Consider the following 26,456-nt stretch of genomic DNA (forward strand, 5'->3'; position numbering starts at 1 on the left):
AGTAGCAGCAGCAGCAGCAGCAGCAGCAGCAGTAGCAGCAGCAGCGCCGCCGTCGTGCGCAGCAGCAGAGCAGACGGAGATAGAGCGAGTCTGGTATGGCGAGTGGAATCGAGGCGAGTCAGTCGGGTCTCGACCGCCGTCAACGTCAATACGGCGCCGTTCGCAAGTCTGTTTCTCTCCACTTTTCTTCTCTCGGTCTCTGCCTTTCTCTCTCTCCCTCTGTGTGTACGGTGTGCGTGTACTCGTGCAGAGGTACTGCTCTCCTCGGTCTGCGTACTCTCTCACACTGACGCTCTGTCTCTCGGTGCAGAGTGCGCGCGAAAGTCGTCGATACGTGCGTCGAGTCCGGTGGTGTGTTGTATACCGTAGCCCCTGGTATAACCTCTCGCAGCATCACGACGCAGCAGCAGCCCCGCCGATGAGCAGTGAGACTGGCACGTACCGAAATCGGCCGTGCGAGTTGTAGAGCGGAGAGAGGGAGGGAGGACGTACACAGTGTGATTGTGCGTCGTGTTGTTGTCGTCCGTTCCGTCGTCGAGAGAGAGAGAGAGAGAGAGAGAGAGAGAGAGAGAGAGAGAGAGAGAGAGAGAGAGGGAGAGAGAGAGCAGCAGCGGACAAGTGCGAGGGAGGGAGAGAGAGTCTAGTGTTCGCGCAGCATAACCGTGTGATGCACGTGCAGGTGGCTGGAGGTCACCTGCAGCAGGAGGCGGCGGTGGCGCTGCTCACAGGATCGAACCTGCACGTAGGCACCTCGCGCCGCTGGAACCGCGAGAAGGAGAGGAGCTGCCGCCTCCTCGTAAATGCAGCCGCTGCACCGCGTGTGTGAACTCTGACCCTGAACTCTCTCTCTCTCTCTCTCTCTCTCTCTCTCTCTCTCTCTCTCTCTCTGTGATACTTACCCGCGCGCGGCGTACGTAGGATATACATGTATGCGCGTGTAACAGTGCGAGCAAGGAGAAGACACACACCGGCGGCGTGATGCAGGGGACGAGCAGAGTCTGCTCGCCGAGGGAGGAGCGCCGATGATGCTGTATTGAAGCCAGACTTCAACCATCCTCCTCCCAGCGAGAGGATTTCGGTAGGTCTCGAGTTTACGATGTACACACAGACACACTTATACATAGACACACTGCATAATGTATCTCCTCCGACGAGCCGATGATTTTTTCCCTCTATCTCTGCTCTGCTTCCAATACTTATTATCTATACTCTGTTGACTGTTGTTGTATACGCGTACATACACAGACACACGGCAGTCCTCTCCCTTTGTTTTTATTTTCTGCGTAGGCTTGCGCGTGTGTGTGTGTATATATATACGTCGCCTCGCTCCGCGCCGTGCGAGAGAAAAAGCGCGCGTCTTCTCCCCCTTGTGTATACCTGCCTATATATAAAGATAGGTATACGTATATAGAGTGCCACGTTGTAGCCTCTCGCTTTGCCTTGTACAATGTCAGTCGCTCGCGGGGCGGATCACTCGTCGCTGATGATGATGATGATCCGAGTGTAAAGACGTTGAATTAGACATGCGGTCGAGCACTCTGTGTGTAGGTGTGTGTATAGGAATCTATCGATTATTTCGAGCCCCTGGAATAATTGGATAAATTCTGTACATCAGCCCGCGATAACGATCGATCGGAAAAACAGCTCTTTTTCGCGAGAGTCAAAGGCCACTCCGAGCGATTGTTTTTTTTATCATCAACCTAAAAGTTACGCCATCCGTGCGTGCGGTGAAAATTTCGAGCAATCAGCGTGTGCAGCGGTAACGGGAGCCATAATATTTGTGGAACTTCGTGGAACGGAGACGACGTATATGTACATAATGGAAATCTAAACACCATCTAAAATGTATATTTCTGTACACACATAAGGAGAGAGGGGCTGCATACAGCGCCGCTTCCGTGTTCCGTTCGCGGCGATCGATCGTTTTAATATCACACAGAGACGAGGGTCGGCTCTGTTTTCGTGTTTTCCTAGCGTTACACACAATATGAGACGATCTCTCTTTCTCTTGCTCGTGTGCCCTTCTGCTCGCATACGCGGTCTCGATAGACTGGAAAAATACAACTCCCGACTTTTCGATTCTCTCCGCTTCAGCTCTTTTTCACAAAATGATAATACCATCGCGAAAACTGTCGCCCATCGTCGTAAGATCCAGTCAATGACCAAACGCCGGTCGATATTCTCAATGCCCGGCCTACTGCCTACCGAAAAAAAATGGCATTCGCTGAATACTTTAAACGGTGCGGAAGAAGAGAAACTGGAGCAGTTTCGACGCGACTGAAAAAATAGCAGCAGCGATATAAACAAACAGCAGCGCGCCGCTCGCGCGTATCTAGTTCAAAACAACGCGAAAGCCCCACAAGTATACACGGTGAGTCTCGCGCGCGTAATTTTCGCCAGCGTTTCCTCGTTCTCTCCTTTTCATATACATAGCTGTATACATATCGCACGTATATAATAGAGCCGAAAAGGGAGAAGGCTTCATTGTCAGAGGCGGCGCGCATTCAAAACACTAAGGCGCGACTCCAGGTATTATCGACGAAAGTATCTGTCGATTTTAGCCCTGTATATAGGCTGTATACGTTCTCCTTCGCTCTCTGGGCTTGTTTTTCGACCGAGTCCCCCACTCTCTCTCTCTCTCTCTCTCTCTCTCTCTCTCTCTCTCTCTCTCTCTCTCTCTCTCTCTCTCTCTCTCTCGCCCGACCCCGTCGGAGGTTAACGATCCTGCGCGCTTTCGGGCTTATTGTCATTCGCCTATTCAATTTTATCGCGATCGGTGCGGGCCCTTGTGTTTTTATTATTCTCGCGTGTGCGCTGTTATCGGAGGAAATCGCTTCAATCGAGAGGATCTCTTATCGACTTTTACAATATGCAGAAAAGCTGTGCGCGCAATTGTTGACTGAGAGATCATCGAGGCTTTAAAAATTCTCTATCCACGCATCTTACGGTTACGTAACAATCTTTCAACCACGAGCGGCGTTTTTCAAAACTCGCTATGTCTCGAATATCCAGCGCTTGCGGATTTGTTTGAAACTTTGTGAGCAAACTTATACTTTCAAAGTGTATAATCCGCTAAGTAGTCGGCAACTTTTTACACCTCCCCATTAGTGAAGAGGCTTTAATTGTGTGAGTTATTTACGCTCCACGTGACGCCGCCACGGCTGTATACGACGAAGCCGGTTGTACACACTTGATAGTATAGTCGCTGGAAATTTATGTCACTGCTTGATTTCGCTGAAAAACGTGTACGCGTTAACGTCGTCGACGGTCGAAAGACTATTAGCACTTGACGCTCGCACACACGTATTATGTATTATATACAGAGTGGGGAGGAAAAGGCGGGAAGGGGGATGGCGGAAGAAAGTATGAGTTCCTAAGCGATGTTTTCTCTTATTTGCCGGGCGGGACCTTCGTTAGCACACATCGGAGAAGGGGGAGATACGACCGATTGCACGCGGCGGCGAAAAAGTTGATTTACTTTTTTGCGCCCTTGGGGGAGAGAAACTCGTTATTGCGGGCCGCGCTTGTTTACCGAGTGAGAGACGAAGAGTTGAAGCGCCCTCCCAGCCTCGATGATTATTTTTGAGGGATTTAGCGCTCGTCGCGACGCCGAAAATTGCTGCTCGAGTTCTCTAGCACATGTACGCTCTCTCTCTCTCTCTCTCTCTCTCTCTCTCTCTCTTTCTCTCTCTCTCTCTCTCTCTTCGCATGATTGTTTTCCTCCCTCGAGAGCCAACTATTTTGCTAACGAATTAAATATCAGCTTGATTTATTGATGAAAAACTTGCGCTCCGAGGCTTCTCTGAAACTTGGAGGCGCAATCTATCCACAACTTTTTAATTAATTATTTCGCGGTGCAGTGGAAGTCCCCGTTGTGCTCGTTTATGAAAACCGCGAAAGTGAGAGAGCTCGATGGTGTGTGCGTACGTGTGTACTAATAATAAAGCGCTAATTATACGATGTTCGATAATTAAGTAATATATTTTCTATTTACCGTAAACACCAGCGGCTAAAAATAAGCACCTCCGCGCGCAGAGTAAAGGTCACCGGAATTCAAGAAGAACATCTCTGCCTAAATCGCGAAAGTGTGCAATGCAGTCCCCCAGCTTTCGGTGAACCAAGCCCGCATACACACGTGAGTCGAGGGAAAAAAATATCACCGTGTGCAGGTCTTCTTTTTTCTTCAGCGGCTGTATTCGGGGACGTTCTCTCGTTTAGCGGCCGCGTTTACTTACGTCTACATTGATTTTACGTCAACGGCAGGAGTGAACTCACACGCACACATACACTCACAGGCTCCTGTATATAATAAAAACGTAAAATGCGAACAGGCGAATGAATTCCGCCGGCTATAAGTCGGGGGGATAAAGTGTTTTCTCGTGTTTCTTTCGGTCGTTCGTGTAAGAGCATTTCTTTCATGGCGTTCGAGGGTTAATTAGGTCGCGACGTGTATAATAGACACAATGTTTCGTATTATTGTCATCGCAATGCTAATTAATTTCCCGGCTCGCTCGTGAAGGGCGTCTTGGTTTGGTTAATTCGGCGCTTTCTTTCATTTCCGTAATTGTTTGCGCGCGCGCGCGCGCGTCCATTCGCTGAATTAAAAGTATTGCCGGACTATGATGTAGTTAATGAAAGGGCTGCTGCGATGGAATTATTTTTTCGTTTCTCTGGAAAGCTCTTTGGCGAGCACGGCGTGTATTGTAAGAGAAAAGAGTGCGCAGAGGGAGATTGGATTCGTCAAATATTTTATTAGCTCGGAAAATTTCCGCCCTCTCTCGTTTCACTCCGTACGCGTACGTCGAGGTTTTTAATTCGAAAAATTCGCTGGCTACGCGCAGTGAATTCTTTAAAGTGCACGGTGAAAAAATTTTAATTGAAAATTTTAATCATCAACTCGAGTATCGCTGTAATTTTAGCATATCCGGCTGATTATCAAATTCTGCGAACCCGTTCAAAACCTTATCGATACTGACAATCGCGCGCTAGTGAGACAGTAACAAACGTATGAAAAATTTGCAGTAGCTTCGGTGAAATTTCCAATGGCTGAAAACAAAAGAGCCTCAATTATTGTTGCCGAATCCGTGAAAACAACCAGTTATTCCAGCGTCGAATCCATTAGCTCTCGCGCTCGCGCACGACAAAAAGTGCCATTGTACGAGGAAAATATGCCGCGTTGAACGCGGAGTATTAAAATTTAACTCCTGAATGAATAAAAACACAGAGCAGCGGCACGGCACGAGCTAGAGTATAGGCCATCAGCGTCGCAATTCATATCTAAATTCATGCGTCCTTTTTTCCTCGCGCTCTATAGTGTGCTTTCTGCTCTCTTGATTCTAAATTCCCCTGCGGCCGACACATCCCTTTCGTACCTCGCGCTCGGAAAAGATTTACGAACATCCTTAATTCGCCGTATAGAATAGTATACGAAAACACGCGCGCGCGCGAGAGAGAGAGAGAGAGAGAGAGAGAGAGAGAGAGAGAGAGAGAGAGAGAGAGAGAGAGAGAGAACTGCTGGCCGCGCGCGCTAAGAGTCGTCGAGAGATTTATCGCAGACGCGCGCGCGCTTCTTCCGGCGCAGTGGAGCGAGATGAAATTCATGAAAATGAAAAAAAAGCGAGGCAAAGAAAGCACACGCCGCGCGTGTTTTCTCTCCCAACAAGCGCCGCTAAAAACAAGTAATCTCCTCTTTATCTCGCTCCCGCGCGCGACGACTCATACATTCAAAGCAGTCCCCGCAAGCACTGACTAAACACACAAGCTTTCGAGGTAAGATAGCGCGATGCATTATGGAGGACGCTGGCTTCTTGGGAAGAGAGAAAATACAAGGAACCGGGGAGCTTCGTGCGGTAGATTTGTCCGCGCGTACACCTGTCTGTTATTGTGTGCTCTTGGTGGACAAACTGGCGGAGGAGTCTTCGGAAGGGTCGATTTGTGCGGTTGTGACGTACGAATGAGAGTTGGCTTTTTCACGCTTGTCTCAACTTTGGGTATTAGTCGCTCACTCCAAAGTTAGTTGGCGCTTTCTTATCTGCCTCGTTTTCTTCGACGGAGAGCAGCTTGATTAAAAATGAAACGAGGCTGGAAACTTTTCCTCTTTCGGTTATTTTTGCAGGTATCACACGTAGCAGCCGCGTGCGCACTTAGAGCTGAAGGTTTGCTTACGGGTCGTGTAGTTTTTTAACGACGAAATTTGTCCCACTTGCTTTTAAAACTCCGAGCGAGATTTTTTCGCACAGGTTTGGTGGTAATTTACGGTGGTACAAAGCGCCTTGGCCTTTTCGCTGTCACAATACCAAGCGAGTAAATTATGCGTCTCTAAAATCACTAAAATAGCAGATGCACGCGCGCACGGCAAGGGGCATTTTCGAGCGTATAATTTAAATGGAAGCAGCGCTGCTGTGAGACCGCAAGGCGGACTTCTATTGTTAATTACTCTCCAGACCAGCTCTCGCGCTCCGCGTTTAGCCAGGGTAGACAATGCATTATCCCGTAATTTTCTATTTCAAAATCCTTCAAATTATGCTACCCGCTGTTACGCTTCTTTTCTCATCCATTATCATAACACACGTGCGACAACTTTTTTTTTCTAATTCAATTACCTCGCGTTAAACAAACCATTCTTCGCACCCCGATTCACCGCGAGAAGAAGCAAGTAACGGCTCTAGCGCTAAAAAATCCCGCACTAATTTTCTCCTCTCGTTAAATAAGTAGGTACAGTCATCGCGAGATCGAAGAGAAGAAGCGCGGAGCTGACCTGCCCACGTAGAGGGAGAAGAAGCGCGAAATTACTTTTCTCTCGCGCTCGCGTGAAATTTCATTCCCGAGGAATCTCGCCAGAGACTCGCGACTTCTGTTACCGAGAGAGTATGTGCGTTTTCTCTGTGTGCGAGTGCGTGGAATTGTAGTCGCTCGGCGGCTGATTATTATCGAATTACAAGCCTCACATGCGCGCGGACACGTGTATCGCGTACACGTCTGTCCATATGTCTTCTGTCATCGTCGTACGCGCGGACAACTCACTGACAAGGCTATTTGCCCGGCAAACATTACTCGTACTCTATGCCTTCTCTTCGCTCGATCTCTCCTTTACCGTCGCGCGCGCGATGCACCTCGTGTGTGTCTGCTACTACTGCGAGTTTCCTCTTCACTGAAAGTTGTTACTTTTTCTACTGCGCCACGTGACGCGCTGGGACAATTTTATGTAATTGACCGAGCTGTGCAATGCACGTCGTGTGTAATTTAGCTTCTTCCGTTCACTTCACGTTCCGGTGGACGGTTTGATATGAGCGTTGTTGTTGTTGTTGTTCTTATTATTGTTATGAGAATGGTATTGTACGATAAACTGAAATCGTTGCGGTCCAAGTTTTTTTAGCGGGTTGGATTAGGCTATGATAATGCGAGTGACGTAAGTGCGCGCGGCACTTTAGTTTTGTTTCGACTTTTTGAACGAATTAGTTCGATCGAAGGCGACTTTGTGTACATAGTTCCGAATCCCTCTCCGTTTTACCTCGTCGTGTACAATATGTGTGTATTGATTTCGATACTCTGTTAATAGGCACGACGGAGATTTAAGGTAAAGAAATTTTCGATCAAATTATAATCCCCGTTAGCGAATTTGCATTGTTTGCTTTAATTACGCTTGATACATTATTGCAATGCCGCAATTGTTGTTTCGTTCCTCCACGTCCTTTATAAACAAACCTCGTTAATACCAAATGCTGTGGTATCGGCAGTTGTTAAAGCATGAATTCTGTACAATATGTATTACGTTACATACATTCAATTTATTATAAATAACAGAAGCTAAATTAATTACCCGTCTGTATTCTCACAATGCACGCGCCAAAGGGAACTCAAAGTGAACTTTGTCGGAAATAACAATGCGGTTTATGTGGAAATTTCAACAATTTACTCGCTACACTATGTACGCATAACGCGAGGCGGCTATGTAGTTGAAGTTCGCAATGGTTCTAGCGACGAAAATTTTTTTTTAGCTGGTAACTTTTTCATAATGGGTAATGATTATTTGGCTTAAAAAATGGCTAAATGTCAGTTTTGGCGATGATCCCTGATGAGGAACTCGATTTAGAGGGCGCTGCCGAAGTCCGATCCCCAAAATGAGAAATTTCAAACTTTCTTGCCTAAGTGCTCGGCTCACACGATTATTATCCCTCTTTTTCGGGTGGATTATTGTTCCTAGAATAATTACATACAAGTATAGCGTATTTCATGTAAATCAAAAGTGGGGAAACTTATCTAGAGGGCGCTCAAAGACTTAAAAGTCACGGATTTCGAATTTTGTCGACTAAGTTCTCGGCTTACACACCTATTATCCCTTCTTTTGCGATGGTTCATTATTACTTGTAGTATAACAAATAATTACAGCAAGTTTGGTTATGATCGAAGGTGAGGAACCTTATCCAGAGGGCGCTCCACGAGGTGAAAATCGCGATTTTGACTCCTTCTTGACACCTACTAGCGCCCCGTTGACAAGGTTCCCCACCTTCGATTTTAACTAGACTTGCTGGAATCAATTGTTATAACACTAGTAAAAATAAACCATCGCAAAAAAAGGGATAATAGGTGTGTAAGCCGAGAACTTAGTCGACAAAGTTTGAAATCCGCGATTCTGACACCTTCTTGACACCTACTAGCGTCCCGTTGACAAGGTTCCTCACCTTCGATTTCAACTAGACTTGCTGGAATCATTTGTTATAACACTAGTAACAATAAACCATCGCAAAAAAAGGGATAATAGGTGTGTAAGCCGACAACTTAGTCGACAAAGTTCGAAATCCGTGATTTTTAAGTCTTTGAGCGCCCTCTAGATAAGGTTCCCCACTTTTGATTTACACGAAATACGCTATATTTGTACATAATTATTCTAGGAACAATAAGCCACCCGAAAAAAAGGCATAATAATCGTGTGAGCTGAGCACTTAGACAAGAAAGTTTGAAATTTCTCGTTTGGACTTCGGCAGCGCCCTCTAAATCGAGTTCCTCATCAGGGATCATCGCCAAAACTGACATTTAGCCATTTTTTAAGCAAATTAATCATTACCCATTATTAAAAAGTGAACAACTAAAAAAAAATTTTCGTTGCTAGAAACGTTGCGAACTTTAACTATATAGGCGGCTCTCGCCTCCCGAGTTTTATCAACTTACAATAAGATACTACAACTTCTTGTATCACACCGCAAACTTTGTTAGGAAAAAATCTCGATTATTTGTTCTCTAAGTAAAAGAGCAGCGGACCCCCTGCAGTACGGTGTCAAACTTCCTTCCTCAGAGAAACTTTCTCAATAATAACTTCTCGTCACTTTCGCTCGCGCGCGCAAGATATCAATGCTCAGGAGATAGAGAAGAAGAGCATTACTATGGCAAACGCAAGTATCATCAGAATGAGGAGTGTAGTCATCGGGAGTTATCAATATTTCTCGCGCATTTTTCAAACCCAAGCTTCCCCAGGCCATATTGTGCGTATGCATCGGAATGCCATTTACGAACGCGATATTCGTACAAGTGGCTTTAATTCATAGCCAGTTGACTCGCTCTCCGTGCACGCGTATATAGTCATCGCGACCGCGAGCTTTTAATCGTCCAGCAGCAGCAGCAACATCTCGGAGATCCAATAATATTGCGGTCGGCGCAAACTGGCGTATCTATACAAAAGTTATAGTGCAAAGCTTTTCGCGTTTGTGTGTCGTGTCGTGTGATGGGTTAGGATTTTTTCCTCTCTCTCTCTCACTCTCTTTATACTTGCCCCGCGCTCGGTCTGCGCGTGATGGCTTTTCATGCGCCGGCATCGGCAGCCGAGAATTGAAGTCGAACACGCAGAGCCCTTGACCTTCTTGGCTGGTCTTGACCTTTGGAAAATCGAAGCTTATTGTGCTTTTACTGTCTTTTTTGCTTGTTTTCCGAGTTTTAACGCTTTGGAAATTGTTTTGCATCATCTCCTTAGTAAACTCCGCAGCAGTGAGTATACACATAGAGTCGAATCGATTAGGTGGAGGCATTACTTTTCCGAGAATGTTTCACGGTAGATTCGCTTTACGACACACGCTATCAGCATTCTTATAGGATTTTCGATTTTGATTATAGAGTCGGAGTTTATACGGCACGTGTTTTCGTGTGTGCGCTACTTTGATAATTTGTTAATTGCACTGGACTACTGATTATCTCAGAAATGTAATCGAATGATTAGCGCGTGGATGAAAGGGGGACGTTTCATTTGAAATTTCACGAGTTTTGACTCCATTCCATTTTATGGCGCGTCTGATGAAAGATTATGCGTGAAAGAGTCCTCTGAAGTTTAATGGCGTTTTCTGGCTTGATTAAATCAGTTAACAACTACGCTTCGCACGCGTCGAATGCTCAAAGCTGCGTATACATTTCAGGCCGTCTATATAACTGTATAGAAAAGTCTGACCCGCTATGAAATATTTGAACTGGTGCCGCTACTAAAATCGTATACGCGCTCCCGTGTATCGCCAGTAGACAGGCATAAATACATATACACGCGTGTACATCGTCGATTCTCGCTCGCCCTTATTTAGCGCGTCATCGACATAAAATCCCCAGGGGGATAAACAGCTACTACCGCCGCAAGCCGAGATTTCCCCATCCGTTTGCTTCTGTATGTGCGTGCGCGTGTTTGCGGGGGGCTTTGGAAAATTAAACACATACCGACTAATTTAAAAGGTATACAGCCGGCCAAATTACGAAGAAATCACTTGGTTTCCGCGTGTAAAAAAGCTCTATATGCCGTGGCTAAAGGGTTTTCATTAGAAATACCAAATTCCCAGTGACCCAGCTGCAATTGGGGGCTGAAGAAACCATGTTAGAGTTTAATGTTGTTTATCTCGCAAATTGAGTTGGTTTTGGCAAGTTCGCGCGATTTAAATTTACCTCGGCAGTTTTTTTTTCGCAGCTACCGGGATTGTGAGTTTTGCCGAGCTTTGAACATCAACTGCTGGCTGGCTGCTACTACTACGCGATATTAAAAGCCGAACACAGGCCGCGGGCTATTGATTCTTTTTCTGTGCTACGTGAGCTTATTCACGTTCGACTTTTTATCGCGTTTCAATTTTCACGCACGACGACCAACTGCGTGTGCCATAACTTATACCTATATGTGTGCGCTGCTTTTGTCATATAAATTTCTCAGAGCTTTGTGAAAAAAATGAACTGCAGAGAATGAAGTTTATATTTAGACTTATTTTATTTTTTAATCTAATGGTCTTGAATTATTCAAGCGTGAACTGTTATTTTGCATCGCCATTTCGCATATAAATCGTGATCGCTGAAGTTTTCGGATATCTTATATTTATAACTCATATTTATAATAGCCACAGTCAGGCCAATTATAAGAGCTATACGGAATAAATTATTAGTTTCGACAAAGGCCGCAGATATGGATCCATATCTTCATTCCACATTACTGTACCTGTATACTATTCATCTTCTTGACTATACTCTGGTATTTTTAGACCAGCCTGGAATACTCGTACAATACACACACAATTCACATTTATGTTGTTTTTAGAAACAATCGATCTTAAAATGGGATACTTATTAATGAATAATAAATGTATTGTCCTGAATGTTGGTTAAAACCGTTATCATTGCTGGCTTCGTGCAGGCTTTCCTTACCTATAGTAGGCCTAAACATTTCCTCCCTACCTATTTTAGCATTGAAATCGCCTAATACTATTCTTGTATCGTAAGACGCGAACTGGTCGATTACCTGCTCTAAAGTTTCGTAATAGAGATCCTTAGCTTCTTCTTCTTTGTCCTCCGTAGGACAGTGTACATTAATAAATACATATCTATACCATTCACCTTCGATAATGATGTACGAGAGCCTATCATTGACGGATTTGAAACTTTTAACCGAATGTATGATGCTTTTGCTTACGAGAAATCCGGTGCCTAGAGATCCCCCACTCCCGGTCCCATACAGGTACGTGAAGTTACCCGATGCTAGTACTCCGCCATCTGGCCACCGCGATTCCTGTATTGCTACCAAATCTAGATTGTACCTATCAGCTTCCTTTACGAGTTCTTTAAACGCACCTGCTCTGTATAGACTGCGAACATTCCAAGTTCCGACCCTTAAGTCCTTTTTGGTTCGGATTTGATTTTTTTGAGCCATGATGTTATATTAAACCCGCGCGCTTCGGATCCTGTTCCGATCGCAGGTGAGTCCACCGTTCTAGAGGTGATAACCCCCATACCTCTCTAGAACTAAGTATGAGAGCTTTCCGACTTTGACGAGGACAGTGTCAATTCGTCGTCAGACACACTACGGTTTCATTCTCGCATCCTAACGCCCCCCTGCAAGGCAGCGCGCCTTCGCTGGCATCGTTACCGCGTAAGACCAGGTGACGAATCATTCTACACATCCCCTTTCGGGGCAGTTGTCATCGCTCCCGCATCCTCCTCGGCAGCAGGATTTTTGCCCATTTTTGTAATGTGTGATGAAAGAGATAGATTGAGAGATAAGAGATAATGTGAAGTGTTTTTGTTGTTGTGGTGCTTGCGTAGTGTTTCTAGATGAATGCGTTCGACAGTGTGGGCTCATCACACCCACGCCTGTTCCTATCGGCTGTCCGCGGCTGCTTATTCAATTTATTCGCAGCTAACCTCTTTCTCAGGGGCTGTTCCTCTATCCGCAACCTAAGGACGCGCTGTGTAGTGGTGATAGGCACCCACCCGTCCGATCTGGACGACAACGCCCAAGACCCGCTTAGGGTAGCGGCATTGTAACAGATACTCGTGGTCTATACCACAAAATAGTAGGTTTCAATCGCGAAAGTAGAGTGTGTAGTTAAATGTCTGAAAATGACACTTATATACCGTAGATTTCTAGTTTATTGTGCTAGGAATCGAGTCAGAAATAATAACGTAACTTTAAGAAAGACTACGTAAAAATGGTTTGAATATATTTATACCAGTTCTAGAATTCTTCTCTATACATATTCTATATATGAAATACGTATTTCCCAAAGGCTGGACAAAATCCATTTTTCCAAGGTGCAGCATTTCCTTGCTGGTATCTTACTACATTCCTCTACTCTCCATGCACGAAAGCAGTTTAAATATACTTAAAGTTATTTTTCGTAGATTAAAATATTGTTCATTTTCCTTGAATTTGTTTTTCTGAAACAGTAACAGAGAAATAAAAATCGGTTCGATGTTTATCCAATTGATATGCACTCGCTGAAATTCTTCTCTCCTTTCTCCAGTTTATAATGATACATTCTTAAAGAACCATAGAGTGACTGGAGGTACAGGGATTTCATATTTTTGTTTCAAAACGGTTAATTGACTCTTTTCAGTTTTCGTAGCAATAAAGGCTATTTCTCCGCGCTCAAATAAATTTGTTTTAAAATAAAAATATTTGCTTGCGTTCTTGATGATAATTTTTTTCAGTTAGATTATTTATTTGAATTATTAGTATACCCTACTCTAAAAAAGACATAACCATTCAATTCTTAGAAAGCAGTTTTGGACTGGGCCTTTTGCGAGTCCTTTCGTTACCGTTTATAAACTCTCCATGTTTGTATGTCAGGTGAACATAGATATAATGATGTGCCACTAATCCTAAACCTGTCTTGTTACTGTAATTTCGAACGGTGGCGCACCGAACGTCGCTAACCAACACCAAAGACATCTCGCAGATAAGCTGCACTATTCGCCGGCAAGTCGGCAACCAGTCTCCAGATTTTCACGCAGTGGAGTCGCGAAGATCGTACGCACAGCGTTACGTGTCAGAGACCGGTATAAGGAAGAGGGAAATGTGTAGCTAGGTATAATCTTGCTTTTAACCTTCCGAAGAAAGTCCGAAATCAGCAACACTGAACCATACGTTATTTCGTAGATGGCACTGGTTTATTCAGCGAATGCCCTAAGGTTTTTTCAGTTCATCACAAATATACAACAAAACTTTTTTAGATGCAACTTGTTTTGCTCAGTATCAACATACTGCAATATTGGTCATTCAGTGTCACAAGTAACCAATCATCGCGAGCCAAAATTTTCATGTATTTTGGTTTCCATTGTGTTTTGATTAATCTTCTTTTCGAGCATTAATACTATATAACAAAGAGCGAATTCATAACAACCTGTATTATATATTATGCATCTTGTTAATTACATGGCGCTACTGCATATATTCCTTCATTAGTCGGAAAGCAAGTTTCGCGTTAAAACGTATACGCGGGCGAGCGCATAACGCATTATTTCACATCAGCAGAGACAGCGCAGAAATAAATAGACCTAATACGAACTCGACGCCTGTATATATATCTACTCGCTCGCGCTTCCCTAATGCAGCCGCAACGTCATGGTAAACAATTTAGCCATCTTGATAAATTGCGTAATAACAGAAATCATCTCACCGCGACTATGCGTAGAGATAGCAGTTCTCTCTGTCTCTCTCTCTCTCTCTCTCTCTCTCTCTCTCTCTCTTCGTGCGGTGTACTACACTGGCAGATTATTATAAATCAAAACTATGCCTCTTTTCTTATCTCGGGCGTGATAAAGCAATTCTGCTTCTGTGCGCGCCGACTTTTAGCGTATATATTCGTAATGATTGATTGTGAGCCTCGCGATTCTCCTAGCGGGGGCATCAATTCTACTAATAGCCCCCGAATCTTTTCTCTCTGACGTATGGTGAACTTGATTCGAGATTGCGCCCACTTCTTACCGCCTAGTGATGATTTTCGGCCAATGCATCGGGAGATCGCGAAGTCTGGTCTGATTAATATCTAATAATGGGATTATTAATTATTGTCAATATACAGGAGAAATGCATGTGCTAGCTATTGGTGATGTATTCTAGCTATGGCTGGTACGAAATAAAAGTACCGGGCATAAAATCCAATCAGTACAAAAATATTGCTTTCGTAATACGCTTTAACTCTTGTTGAATTTTAAACATTGTTAGAGTTAATTACTAATTATGTGAAAATTTAATTACTTTGTGCGTGTATGCTGGTAAAGTATTTCATTTGAAACTTCAGTCCGTGGCCTCCTTTTGAAATGTACAATATTACAATTAAATATTACATAATCGCGCTAATTAACTGTTCAGGTTAATTATTAATACTAAAATAACGTTGATTGCATACAAAAGCATCGCTGTATAGTATACATCAGGTACACTTGAACAATAGACGACGTAACATAGCAAATACAAGGTGCCAAACCAGTTACAAGCTTCATATAGCAACAAAGACAATGGAAAATTTTCCGGCGCATTCCAGTTATGAAAAAATAACGCGCATACGCCGTCGCGCGGCGGCTCAATCGCAACGACGCTACAATTTCGAATTAAAGCCTCAATTGCTACTAATCAACGGAATTAAGCCGCGCTAGCTCTAATTCTTCGCGACGCTATTAAACAGCGAGTCACGCAGAGAGTGGCATAGCAGCCGAAGAAAAATTCCGCTGCAAATCGATCGTCCGGAGAGGAGAGAGCTAAAAAAACGTAGCGTTCGTCCGAAAACAAAAGGGCAGTAGCTCACGCTGCTTTCGCGCAAATGAAGCAATTCATTAGCCAGCGCGCGCGACTCTCGTCGTCGATTCAATAAAAGAAGCTAGCCACGAGTAGTATACAACCTGAGAGAGAAAATGACGAGACACCCTGTCGCACATCGCGTATTGTTCAGTTTTCTCGCGCAAGCTCCTTTTTATTTTAAAAATAATATGCGGACAAGCACGTGTCCACGCGTATACGTATATGTTTTTCTCTTTCAATGCGGCTGTGGATGTATGTATAAAGGCGACGTGTCTGATGCGCCGCCGCCGAGGAGAAACGACTGACGCGAATGGCTCTTATGCGCACCCACGCGAGACGCAATAACTCACTGCAATGGATTTGTAGCCATTCGATTATGCGTTTTTATCGTAGTCGAGCCAGCTCAGCGTGATCGATTAATAAAGATTCGAAACGAAAAAAGGAGTAAAGCTTCGGAGCTTTGGATGAGTCAACTGCTGGAGCTGGAAGCTCATTATAGGTCATATGAAGTAGATATTTTTTGATCGATTATAACAAAAAGTTGAACGATTATAAATCATTAAAGTTATGTTGGCATTATATTGAATTGGGTTGTTGGGTGTAACGGATTTCGCTGATTTTCCACGCTCTTTTGTACATGAAATATAAATACATTTTGTAAGCTTCTGACGTCAGTGAATCCGTAATAAAGTAATAAAGTGTCATTATACCGATTATCAAACCATGTACATGCCTTTACAGTCAGTGTTTATTGGCTCTCTTGTTCTGCGCTTTACTTGATGCGTATACGTTATTTTTCCTGGAAAATTGTGCATTGTACCGAATCGCGCGACGATGAATTCCTTTTAAAATAATTGATATCATTTATTCGTTTCAAAACTGGGACGAGTCATTTGACTTTAAACTGCACTTGGTTGACAATTTGATGCCGCGGTCTCTTGCGCATATAGTGATAAAGAAACAAAGTGATACGGTAATATATTGAAAACGCAATTACGAAGAAGTAGGTCACCGCTTTTTTAGCTTTGAAATATATTTTTTTTTACTTTTAAAGAAAAAAAAAAGAAAATTTGTGCAATAAAACTTTTGCACGCACATCCTTGCGGGACACATGAGTGTCACAGTGCGTTTGCTCATGATTTGTTTCCTCTGTGCATGCTTTCATTACGTGACTACATCAGGAAATTACATACGAGATAAAGAAAGGTTTTCTTTCATGATTTATAAAGACTAGAACCGAGAAGATTGCACGCGAGTGATGCGAGTATTGAGAAAGACTATAATATCATGTCATTATTATTTTAGTTTTAAAAAATGACTAATGGAATCACGACGATATTAAAAGTATTCATGATACTATAAGCTATAAAAAAAATCGCAGTTGCAAAATGCGCTTGAGGAATTCAGCTATTGTTCTTTTTATGATCACGAGTTGATTTAATGCTCTATTCTCCATTTAATTGTTTTGTTTGACGTAGTTTCGCACACACCTCAAAGAGAATTAATGTTGCAGCTAGGAAGACATAAATTCAACTATCCTTAAAAGCATTGACACTAAAAAAATGATAATTAACATTTAACGGCTTCAGACCTTCTCTCTCTACTCATGCAAATATCATCCAGCTGCCTGGAAATGAAATTAAAAATTTCCTGCTCAACTCTCTGATTCCTTAATCCATTTCAGAGAACGGCATAACAAAGAAAATTTACACGGAAGCCCTAGCTAGAGAGCACATGTATAATTATCATGATTGTGCAATTAAAATTTCAAATTGCAGAAGCCGATTCGGGATGTTCATGGTTATACCGAGAATCGCATAGCTGATGCTTTGGATGAGAGCTAATATTATTTCAAACTTTTTGATTTCACATACTCTACTTTATCCAAAACGTTATTTCTACATTTCATACTCGTGCAATGTAACTTTTCTCGTGCTACAGTAAATATTCTAGAATTCAGATAATCCACGGTGGAGGCTAAAAATTCATCGTCTATCCAAAAACCGGTTAACTAATCTCATGGCCAGTAGAATCGTCAGAACAGGGCGTCGTGAATTTTTCAAAGCTAAAAAAAAATTAGATGTGCACAATATATTTTTGTAAATATATTCAAGATATTCTTTTTTATCTAATCAGAGTAACAATGCAATAGTGAATAAAGATTCCGAGTTAAGACGAACGATCGTCCCATCAACAATGTTTCAAGCATTACGTTTTCATTGCATAATGCCGTTCTCAACTATGTTTCCATTCCCGACTCTAACTCCCAACGCGCAGTTCGCAATCGCCTTAAAAGTGGCAGCTTATAAATCGCGCGCGAAGAACAATGAAAAATGCGCGCGCCTGTATCCAATACTACCTCCCGCGCGCTCGTTATCATTCGCCGAGCAATTCTAATAAAAGAGGCGCATCGGTCGTAGTTGTTGCGACGCCAAATCGGCGCGACACGCGTCATTAGGCATTTACATTTTATATGGCACTGCAGCAGCCGCCTTGTTCACGGGCAATTACCGGAGTCACTATGCACTGCGTTCGCCGCCGGCGCGCTGGGACACTCCCATTCAGGGAGAGAGAGAGAGAGAGAGAGAGAGAGAGAGAGAGAGAGAGAGAGAGAGAGAGAGAGAGAGAGAGAGAGAGAGAGAGAGAGAGAGACGATTTTCGAATTAATCGTTTGAATTAATAAGCCTTAATGCAGGCGCGCTCGTGTTTGCGTAATATCGAATATACGAACGAGTAGCGCATTAATTCCGCGCGCCGAAATCGTTATGCCGTGTAAATATTGATAATATCGATTGCCCGGGAGCTGTATGGCTGATGGCTACTATAACGCACGCGCGACTCTTGCCCGCATATACTGTAGCGTATCTATGAAAACTATATTTTGCAATTTGAAAGATGACCGGGCATTGTTTATACGCGCTGACATTGTGTCCACCCTTGTTATTATGTTAATTAATTTAGCGCGCTGGTTTGAATCTATTTCGCAATAGGCTGTGCTTAATGTGGAGTAATTGATTTGCTGCAGGCGAGTTTTGAATTAGGAATCGAGTGCACTGCTTTGTTGTTGTTGACGATTTAGGTCGAATTGCAGATAGCTAGCTCTGTTATGCCTTCTATTAGGAGGAATTGTCAACAATATTGGGGAGATCGATTATTCACATGGCTTACAAATATGGAAAGGATAAATAGCCACTGTGACCAATTTGTAATTCTCTGCTACAAAATTTATTATTGGAAATGGGTGAATATTAAATGAACAAATCAGTAATTTATACTAAATAAAATAAGTTTCATTTTATTGAACTGGTATAGGAAAGAATTCTCGTCTGATAAATACGACTGCTCTAGCGAGACGCCCGTGCGAGACTAAAACACTCGACAAAGGGTCTACAGGCCTTCGACGCATATGTGTAGTTTTCTCTCTTTCTAGACTCACATTTCATGCTACAGTTCTGGACCTATACAGAAGCAAGTAGAGTCATTTTTGTATAGTGCGTAACATTGTGAAACTATATTCTTCTTAGTTATAGTATAAATTCATAGCAATATTCCAACATTTATTATTAACATTCAAGTACTTCAAAATTGTTTTAATGATCGCAGATTACTCACCTTAAAAGAAGGAATCGATCCAATATTTTATCGAAAATTTCATCTCAAACAATCAGATTGAAACATGTAAATGTCTCTGTTGGTTATTCCATAAATATTCATTTTTCTATGAAATAATTTCTTTCAATTCAAATTCACATGCTAGGTATATGGCTTTTTGACGTTTATTTTTGTTGCCTAACCGAATCTCAATTTATCCGAGCCACGTATCAATAATGCGACTGGATTTTAAAACGTGCTTTACATGAAAATCGTGTTATTGTTTTATGCTAATGAAATCACAGATTCGCGTGCCCAATATTTGAACGAAAATGATGATGCTACATAATAAAATACGCTTCAGTCTGGGTAACGATTCTCCGTTAAATTATTAAGTATCTTCGCTCTTAAAAATATCATATAACAAATGTTACGAGTGGTTTAATACGATGGCTTCACAGTTATTCACAATTTGACAAGTATGTCAGATCATTCTGGATGATTTGTGTTTTTTTCATGCTTAAATACATTAGCTTTTATTACCAGGATTACTGAATTTTTCCTGTATACGTAATACATTTTTCCGAATTCAAATCGTATATTCTGAGGAAGCAGTCGAGTTCGAGTTTCGCCTGCAACACTCTAGCCTTTTAAAATCCATGATATATCGGCAGTAAGATCACAGTAGTGAATTTAACGACATTAAGGTCGGGAAAATATTTTTCGCTCTCGTCGTATTTGGATTCAGAGTGTAGAGTACTCAGCCGCGAAGACTCTATTCCCGGAACTGAAGTAAGAAATTCTCGCGGTGGAGGCGTCGCAGCCGCGGAAATGAAAAAAAATTGAATCACGAGGCAATTAGGGAATATCAAGCTGCTGTCGTTCTTGCTTCGGCGTTGATTTCACAGCCCTCGTCCAATCTCGACTGCAGATATTGCATTATACTCGTCGTCGTCGCAGAGAAGCTCGTAACGACAAGATGGCCGCGGGATTTAAAAGTAAAGCGACCTTCTTATCAAGCGTCTTGATTAATTTCGCCGCTTCCGCGCATTTGCTCCGAGATGGACTTTTCTTTTTAACATCCATGCAGCTATAGGTTCCGTAATTTTCCTTCGAAAACAACCACAACTCGAATATCCGAGCTTTTTCGAATTCATAAGCCTCACCGGCGAAACTTTCAGCGATCTGTTTCCCCGCAGAGCCAGAGCTCGAGCTTTTTCTACCTTTTCGAGCGCAGCAAATGAGATACACAAAGTGCAGCGGCAGGCCTTGGGTCTCGTCCACCAAAGCTTGGCTCCCCCTTCTACCGCGCGCGACGACGTCGTCTCGAATGTCTCTAAACTTGAAAAAGGTGTTCCTTAAAACCTCTCTTAAAACCGAGCTAGAGTCCACCTATAGATATACACAAATCCTCACGGTTTTATCGCGACAGCACAGTCTGTGACTTCTGCGCACAGACGTCACACACGCACACACCGAATAGTGAGAAGAGCCTCGGGCTTTTGAAGCTTTTCTCTTTGTCGAATAAACCACGCACCAGAGCTGCGGCTGCTGCGGCACCGTTGCATTTTTCTTCCTGTGCGCTTTTAGCGGCGACTCGGATTAACACTGTGCACGGTTATAAAAGTGCCGGTGAACGCAAATTCGCGCTCGCTCGTAAAGCTTCGATTCCGCGACCTCGCGGCTATTAGCGCTCTAGAGCACACGGCGCGAGTTTCGCCTTTAACGACGCGAAGATGTAACCACTTTGACCGGCGGTAATTTCCTCGCTTTTAGTCACTTTGCTCGAAGGAGTCGTTCTCTATTCTTTTTTTCCTCTCTGGCTTTCATTGCAGAGAGAAATCGCTCGTACTAACGAGTTTTTATTTTCCGATCACCCTTCTCAAGCGGAATTCGTACGCGCTACCGTTCGATGATCGAAGTAAAAGAAGCCTTTCCGCGAGTAAACGATCTAAAAAAAGAACGATATAAACTCCGCACGCGCTATAACGCACCACAGTAGTAGTCTCTCCAATTTCCTGCTCATCGAGGAATCAGGGAGGGTAAAGGCATTCCAGTCGATTCAAAAACAAACCAGTCTTCCTCCGAGCCAATTACATTAGCGCTTTTGGCATGGCTCGCGACCTCCTTCCATCTTCGGCTGTCATGAAGTGCTTGTGCACGTTCCATTCCCGCAGATGCCGATTCAAACGGGAACTTAACGCTCCGCCCGAGACTGTGTGTTATTGATTTATCTCTTTGAACGCTGCAACCGATGGCTACTCGAAATTACGGGAAAATTATACTCGCTCGTGTATTTTTCCTCGCTGCTTCGCACAACCAGAGAGATTTTTTATAAATTCTCGCTCAGCGATAGCAAATGAGAATCAGCAGGGAATCTACGCCGGGGAAAAACACGCGAGCCGATCCGCCGTCGTGAGAGTTCAAAAAAAAAAACACACGCCCGCATGTCGGAGGCGGAACAGCCTCGATTTACCCCAGTATAAATAGACACGTGATGCAATCCGCGCAGTGGCAGTAACGGCTCATTGAATTACGCGAGAGAGCGTCTCAACGAGAGAGGGCCGCTCGGTCTTCTCTTTCGCTCGCTCGCGCTATTCCGTCAAATTACCACGGCAGGATCAAAAGCTTGAAAATAAAAGCGCGCGAGCTATATCCCCCTGGCACCGAGTCGCGCTCGTCGCGCTCTTCCGCTCTCCGACGGCGGATTTTAATCGCTGCCACCGTCGAAAAATAATTTGCCACCCATAAACTTAATTAAAAAGCTCGCCCTTATAATCATCTTCCTAGTCTGTGGTATTCTAGTCGTGGATTCGCGTGATGTTTCTGTCAAACTTCTGGTCTTATTGGTAAGGGATTGTGCTTTTTTTATCTTAAATTCCATTTGGAAACGAACTAATGCAATTAAATACTTGATCGACCCAAGGGATCATTTTTAAGTCTAGATTGTATTCGAAAGATTATATTTATATGAGTCGATCGAAATATATACAATCAGTGCGCTAATTCCATATTCGATCAACCATCCGAAGTGTTAATTAAAATTGAAACAAAGATCTCGATATAGCTATTTTCAAAAATAACTGTCTATCAATCGTAAAAGAAGTCATCGAAAGTATTTGAAGTTATAGCTCCATATTTAGAGCGGATAAATTTCTTATACAATACGATTCAAGAACTCTTTCGCTCGCCTGTATACTATAAATATTTCGCAGCAGAGTTCATGCGTTCAATTTTTCAGCTGACATAATACTCGCGCGCTCGCGTTTGTTCAAAAAACAATTCACACAAACGAAACATTCTTCTCTATGCAATATAGTCTCTGAAAGAAACAATTAAAATGCTCTTCAAAGACAAACGTTTCACTCAATAAACACGAATTTTTAATTGCGCTGTATCCACGCACCAGCTTAATTAACTCGAAAACAGATGGAGCAACAGAACGAAAAAGAAATTCAACTTCAGCATGTTGAATATTTTTCTTCCATCTAGCGAAAAATCCATCTAGCAGCTATTCGCCATCTCTCTCCTACGTCGCTCTCTCTCTCTCTCTCTCTCTCTCTCTCTCTCTCTCTCTCTTACACTCTGTATGCTCATACTTTTCTTTGAGAAGCCCACGCGTTATTTATTCAGTAGCGCATCCTCTAGCCAAAGCGAGTTTTTCGCGACAAATGTAAATTCTCTTCAGCGAAAGGGCGTAGGTGATGCTCGAGACTTATGACGTCCCTTGACCGGGAGTCAAAAAAAACGCTCTAGAGAGAGAGAGAGAGAGAGAGAGAGAGAGAGAGAGAGAGAGAGAGAGAGAGAGAGAGAGAGAGAGAGAGAGAGAGAGAGAGAGAGAGAGAGAGAGAGAAGAGAGAGAGAGAGAGAGAGAGAGAGAGAGAGAGAGAGAGAGAGAGAGAGAGAGAGAGAGAGAGAGAGAGAGAGAGAGCTGATTTCTCTCTGGCGCGGATTTTCTGTGGGGCAATCATGATAATGTTGTTAGCCCGTGAAATGAAAAATTTATACGGAGAGAGGAGACTCGGTTCTTGTTGCGTGATGCTATGTGCTCTCGTTATTTTCTATGGGAAACCAGGGATCGGCAAAAGGTGTAATGAATTCTGAAAGCTCCCACGATTTGCGATGTTTCGGCGTCAGAAAGGAAAAACTATGTAGTCATCATATATAGATATAAGTGAACTAGGACATTCACCATCCTACTCGGTAATTAACTCCCTCTGTAATGAAACAGCGATCAATTAGCGAACCAATGATGATAGCGCGGTAATTCAGCAATCAAGTCCCCGGATCGCGATAATTACTCCCCGATTTACGGAAATAAATATTGCCTTCGTGCCTGGAGCTAGGTACTTAAAATTAGCATCAAAGCAATAGAATCACGTTGCCACAGCTTGGGCATTGTCTGCTCGGAGAACTGTTCATGGGTTGCACCGAGTACAAAGCATAGGGTCGCATTTAGAGTAGTACAGAGCTAGATGTGTACCCGCGAAGAACAACAAAGCTTTGCTCACCTGTTTCATGCCTGCTTTATAGACGTGGCGATTCGTCGATAGAGCGAAGATGAATTAACTTCATTGTGTGAATGAACATTTTAGTACGCACCCGTCGTCGAAAATTCCTACGGATTAACGAGCCCTATAACGTAACGATCAATGCAGTACAGCCGGTATGCGAAACTATTATAATCCAATCGGCATCTCTCGGAATGGCGATTAGAGTCTTAATTCGCTGGGACTTGTTTTTATCTCCGCACGCGCGCGCCTCGTTTAAGCAGTATGACCAATCCATTATCGGCAATTGCGTTACCCGAAACTTTGCACTCAAAGAAGCGCGGCAAATTGAAGCTAATTGAGGAGTCCACAGCTTCGACATTGAGAGAAGCGTTTCTCAATGAAGTCTCTCTCTCCCCGGACTTGTTAATAAGCGCGCACAACCTGTTTTGAGATTCGCTTCTCTCTCACCCTCGCGCGTTGATGTGTACGTTATAGTGTGCAAGCTGTCCGCGCACGCAACGCTCGCGTTATCTGGCTATAAATATACATTTCGAGTAACACACGGTATCGATTTCGAGGGATGTGCTCTTTAAGTGACCGATAAGGCTGGCGGGGACGACTGCCAAATCGGATCAGGGAAATTTATAGCGGCGCGTGTCAGCTTGTTCACTCTTCTATTTTTTGTTTGTTTCTGTTCTTCTCTCACCCTTTATACACCACCCTCTCTCCTTTGTCTTACTCAAATCGTTCGCGCCCAGCCTTCATCCTCTGTTGCGCCGATGTGACTCGATGTCATCCACCCTCAGTTCATCTATCCGCTTTTATCTCTCGAGTGCCAATTGATTTTGGTCGATTACGAAGGTTATCCCCCTCTCTCTCTCTCTCTCTCTCTCTCTCTCTCTCTCTCTCCGACTGCAGCACTATCAGAGAGCTCGCGAACTTTTCCCCGGCTATACACTGACGTAGTTGCAAGCGCGTGAGTATTGATTTCCCTCGGATAGAAAAGCGATTGTGACAGCTTTTCGAGGAATTAATTCACGCGTATGACGAGTAAATTCCCCGTCAGAGCTCGCGAGATCAAAGATCGAAGAAGTTTCAGATTGTTTTTAAATCGAATCAAGCACAAATCTGCCACAAATCAGATTACCCTTCACTCGCCAAGACGCAAATAAGAGAGCCTTCGCAGTCGAGAACAAACGACAGCAACGGCGTCATACGTGACTAACAACTTTCTCTTTTTAAAAAGCTTGCCATCGCAACACCGTATTAAAACACGCACACACACACACACCACAAAACTTTGCTCATTGTAAAGATGATCCTCATGTAACGCCTGTTTTAACTCTGTGCAGTGCCAAATCACACCTGCGACCATACCTCTGCGCTCGACAATCACAAACTGTAAAAAAACCTGTATATGTCGCTCATACATCATCAACAATCGAGTCCAAAAAATATCGCTAGCGCTCGTGTACTCGTACCCACGCATCCGCTCTCACGCAAGACACAGTGCGTACAAGAGGAGCCCGTTGTCCGCGCCAACCGTATAGAAGACAGAGGAGCAGCGGCAAGTTGGAGCAGTAGCAGCAGATAAACAAACAGGACTGACCGAGTTCGACGCCTGCCGGCGCTGTCTATTTCGACGTAGAAGTGAAGCGGGAAAAGTATCGAGCTCGTCGGAAATGGCGAGGCGAGGAGCGACGCTATTTTCGAGGCCCGCGAGAAGCTAGTGCGCGCCTAAAATACTCGCTATCGAGGAACAGAGGAGGGAGGCATGCGCTCTGCGACCGGCCGATAAGGGCAAGAGAGGGAGAGAGAGAGAGACGCCGTACTCGCAGAGGCATCCAGAGCATCGGCGATCGAGCGAAGCTCAGCGCAGTGTGTGCCCTCGGAGAAAATGGAAGATCCTTGAGGGCCTCGGAAAAACTTTCCCTCTCGACTCGTCTCTCTGCGAGCAGCTGGTCGGCGGCGGTAGCAATCTCCGCGCCCGGAGATAGCACATCTCCTTCTTGTAAATACAGGCGCGTAAACTCGGCTCCGCAGCGTTCGAACCGAGCGCCGCCGGCAGATAAGGATTCGCACGCAGCGCATCGCTCGAGCAGACGCGCACGCAGACGGACAGACAGAGAGCCGCCGAACTCGTCTCGAGGAAGACGTATATGTTGTTCCACGCCGACTGGCGTTAGGGCGGCGAGGTGGGGGGCGCGTTGTCTTGCTGCCTGCCGTGCGCCGGCGGCGGCGGCGCTGGCGCCGGGCCCGTGGCCGCCGACAAGCCATCGGCTCTCCTCCAGCGACAAGCCCTCCAGCAGCAGCAGCAAACCTCGCAGCAGCAGCAGAAGCAGGAGCAGCTGGCCGGCTGCAAGGGGGACCAGCAGCAGCAACAGCAGCTGCTGCTGCAGTCCTGCGGCAAGGCTAGACTGGAGGTGAGGGAGGAGCGGCTGGACCTCGACGACGTCTATCTCGGTGACGTCGAGGAGGAGGAGGAGGACGACGACGAGGAGGAGGACGCCGAGGGCGCCAAGGACGGTGCGCACGAGGGGGGCGGCCAGCACAGGCTCAGCCCCAGGCTGCACGACATCGAGGAGGAGGACGATGAGGAGGGCCGTAATACGCGCGAACGGTGAGTAATGGCTTTCTCACTTCTCAAATCTCATTATGAAACTCCATTTTCTCTCGAGCTCTCGCTTGCTTCTCCCCCCCCCCCCTCTCTATATATACACCTACACCTTCCTCGCTCTCCTGGATTTTCAATTTGCGAGACTCTTCCTATTGCAGCTCCGTCCCTCATTATCGACTCTACGACTCTTTCTCCTCCCTCCTCCTCTCCTCCGTATCGATGTCGATTT

The 26,456-nt window shown here is 44.3% G+C and overlaps 2 protein-coding genes across 8 annotated transcripts in view; both read left to right on the forward strand.

Moving 5' to 3' along the window:
* Nucleotides 1–26,456, forward strand: part of LOC100116102 (cAMP-specific 3',5'-cyclic phosphodiesterase) — a 185,832-nt gene continuing 159,376 nt past the window's right edge. Inside the window, exons 1-3 of one of the 7 annotated variants that reach the window (XM_016989321.3) lie at nucleotides 1–166; nucleotides 945–1,078; nucleotides 24,963–26,230. The gene's annotated coding sequence lies outside the window, so the exon portion shown is untranslated. Of the gene's footprint in view, nucleotides 1,079–24,962; nucleotides 26,231–26,456 lie in introns of all 7 variants that reach the window. The other 6 variants (XM_031921182.2, XM_031921183.2, XM_031921181.2 and 3 more) reach the window with 6 other exon arrangements.
* LOC116415794 (putative uncharacterized protein DDB_G0287113) lies at nucleotides 668–26,234 on the forward strand. Its single transcript, XM_031921027.1, has 2 exons — nucleotides 668–796; nucleotides 25,797–26,234. The coding sequence occupies exons 1-2, from the start codon at nucleotides 668–670 to the stop codon at nucleotides 26,232–26,234; spliced, it is 567 nt and encodes a 188-aa protein (XP_031776887.1).

This window comes from Nasonia vitripennis, chromosome 1 (assembly GCF_009193385.2).
Source record: "Nasonia vitripennis strain AsymCx chromosome 1, Nvit_psr_1.1, whole genome shotgun sequence".
Classification (NCBI taxonomy): domain Eukaryota; kingdom Metazoa; phylum Arthropoda; class Insecta; order Hymenoptera; family Pteromalidae; genus Nasonia; species Nasonia vitripennis.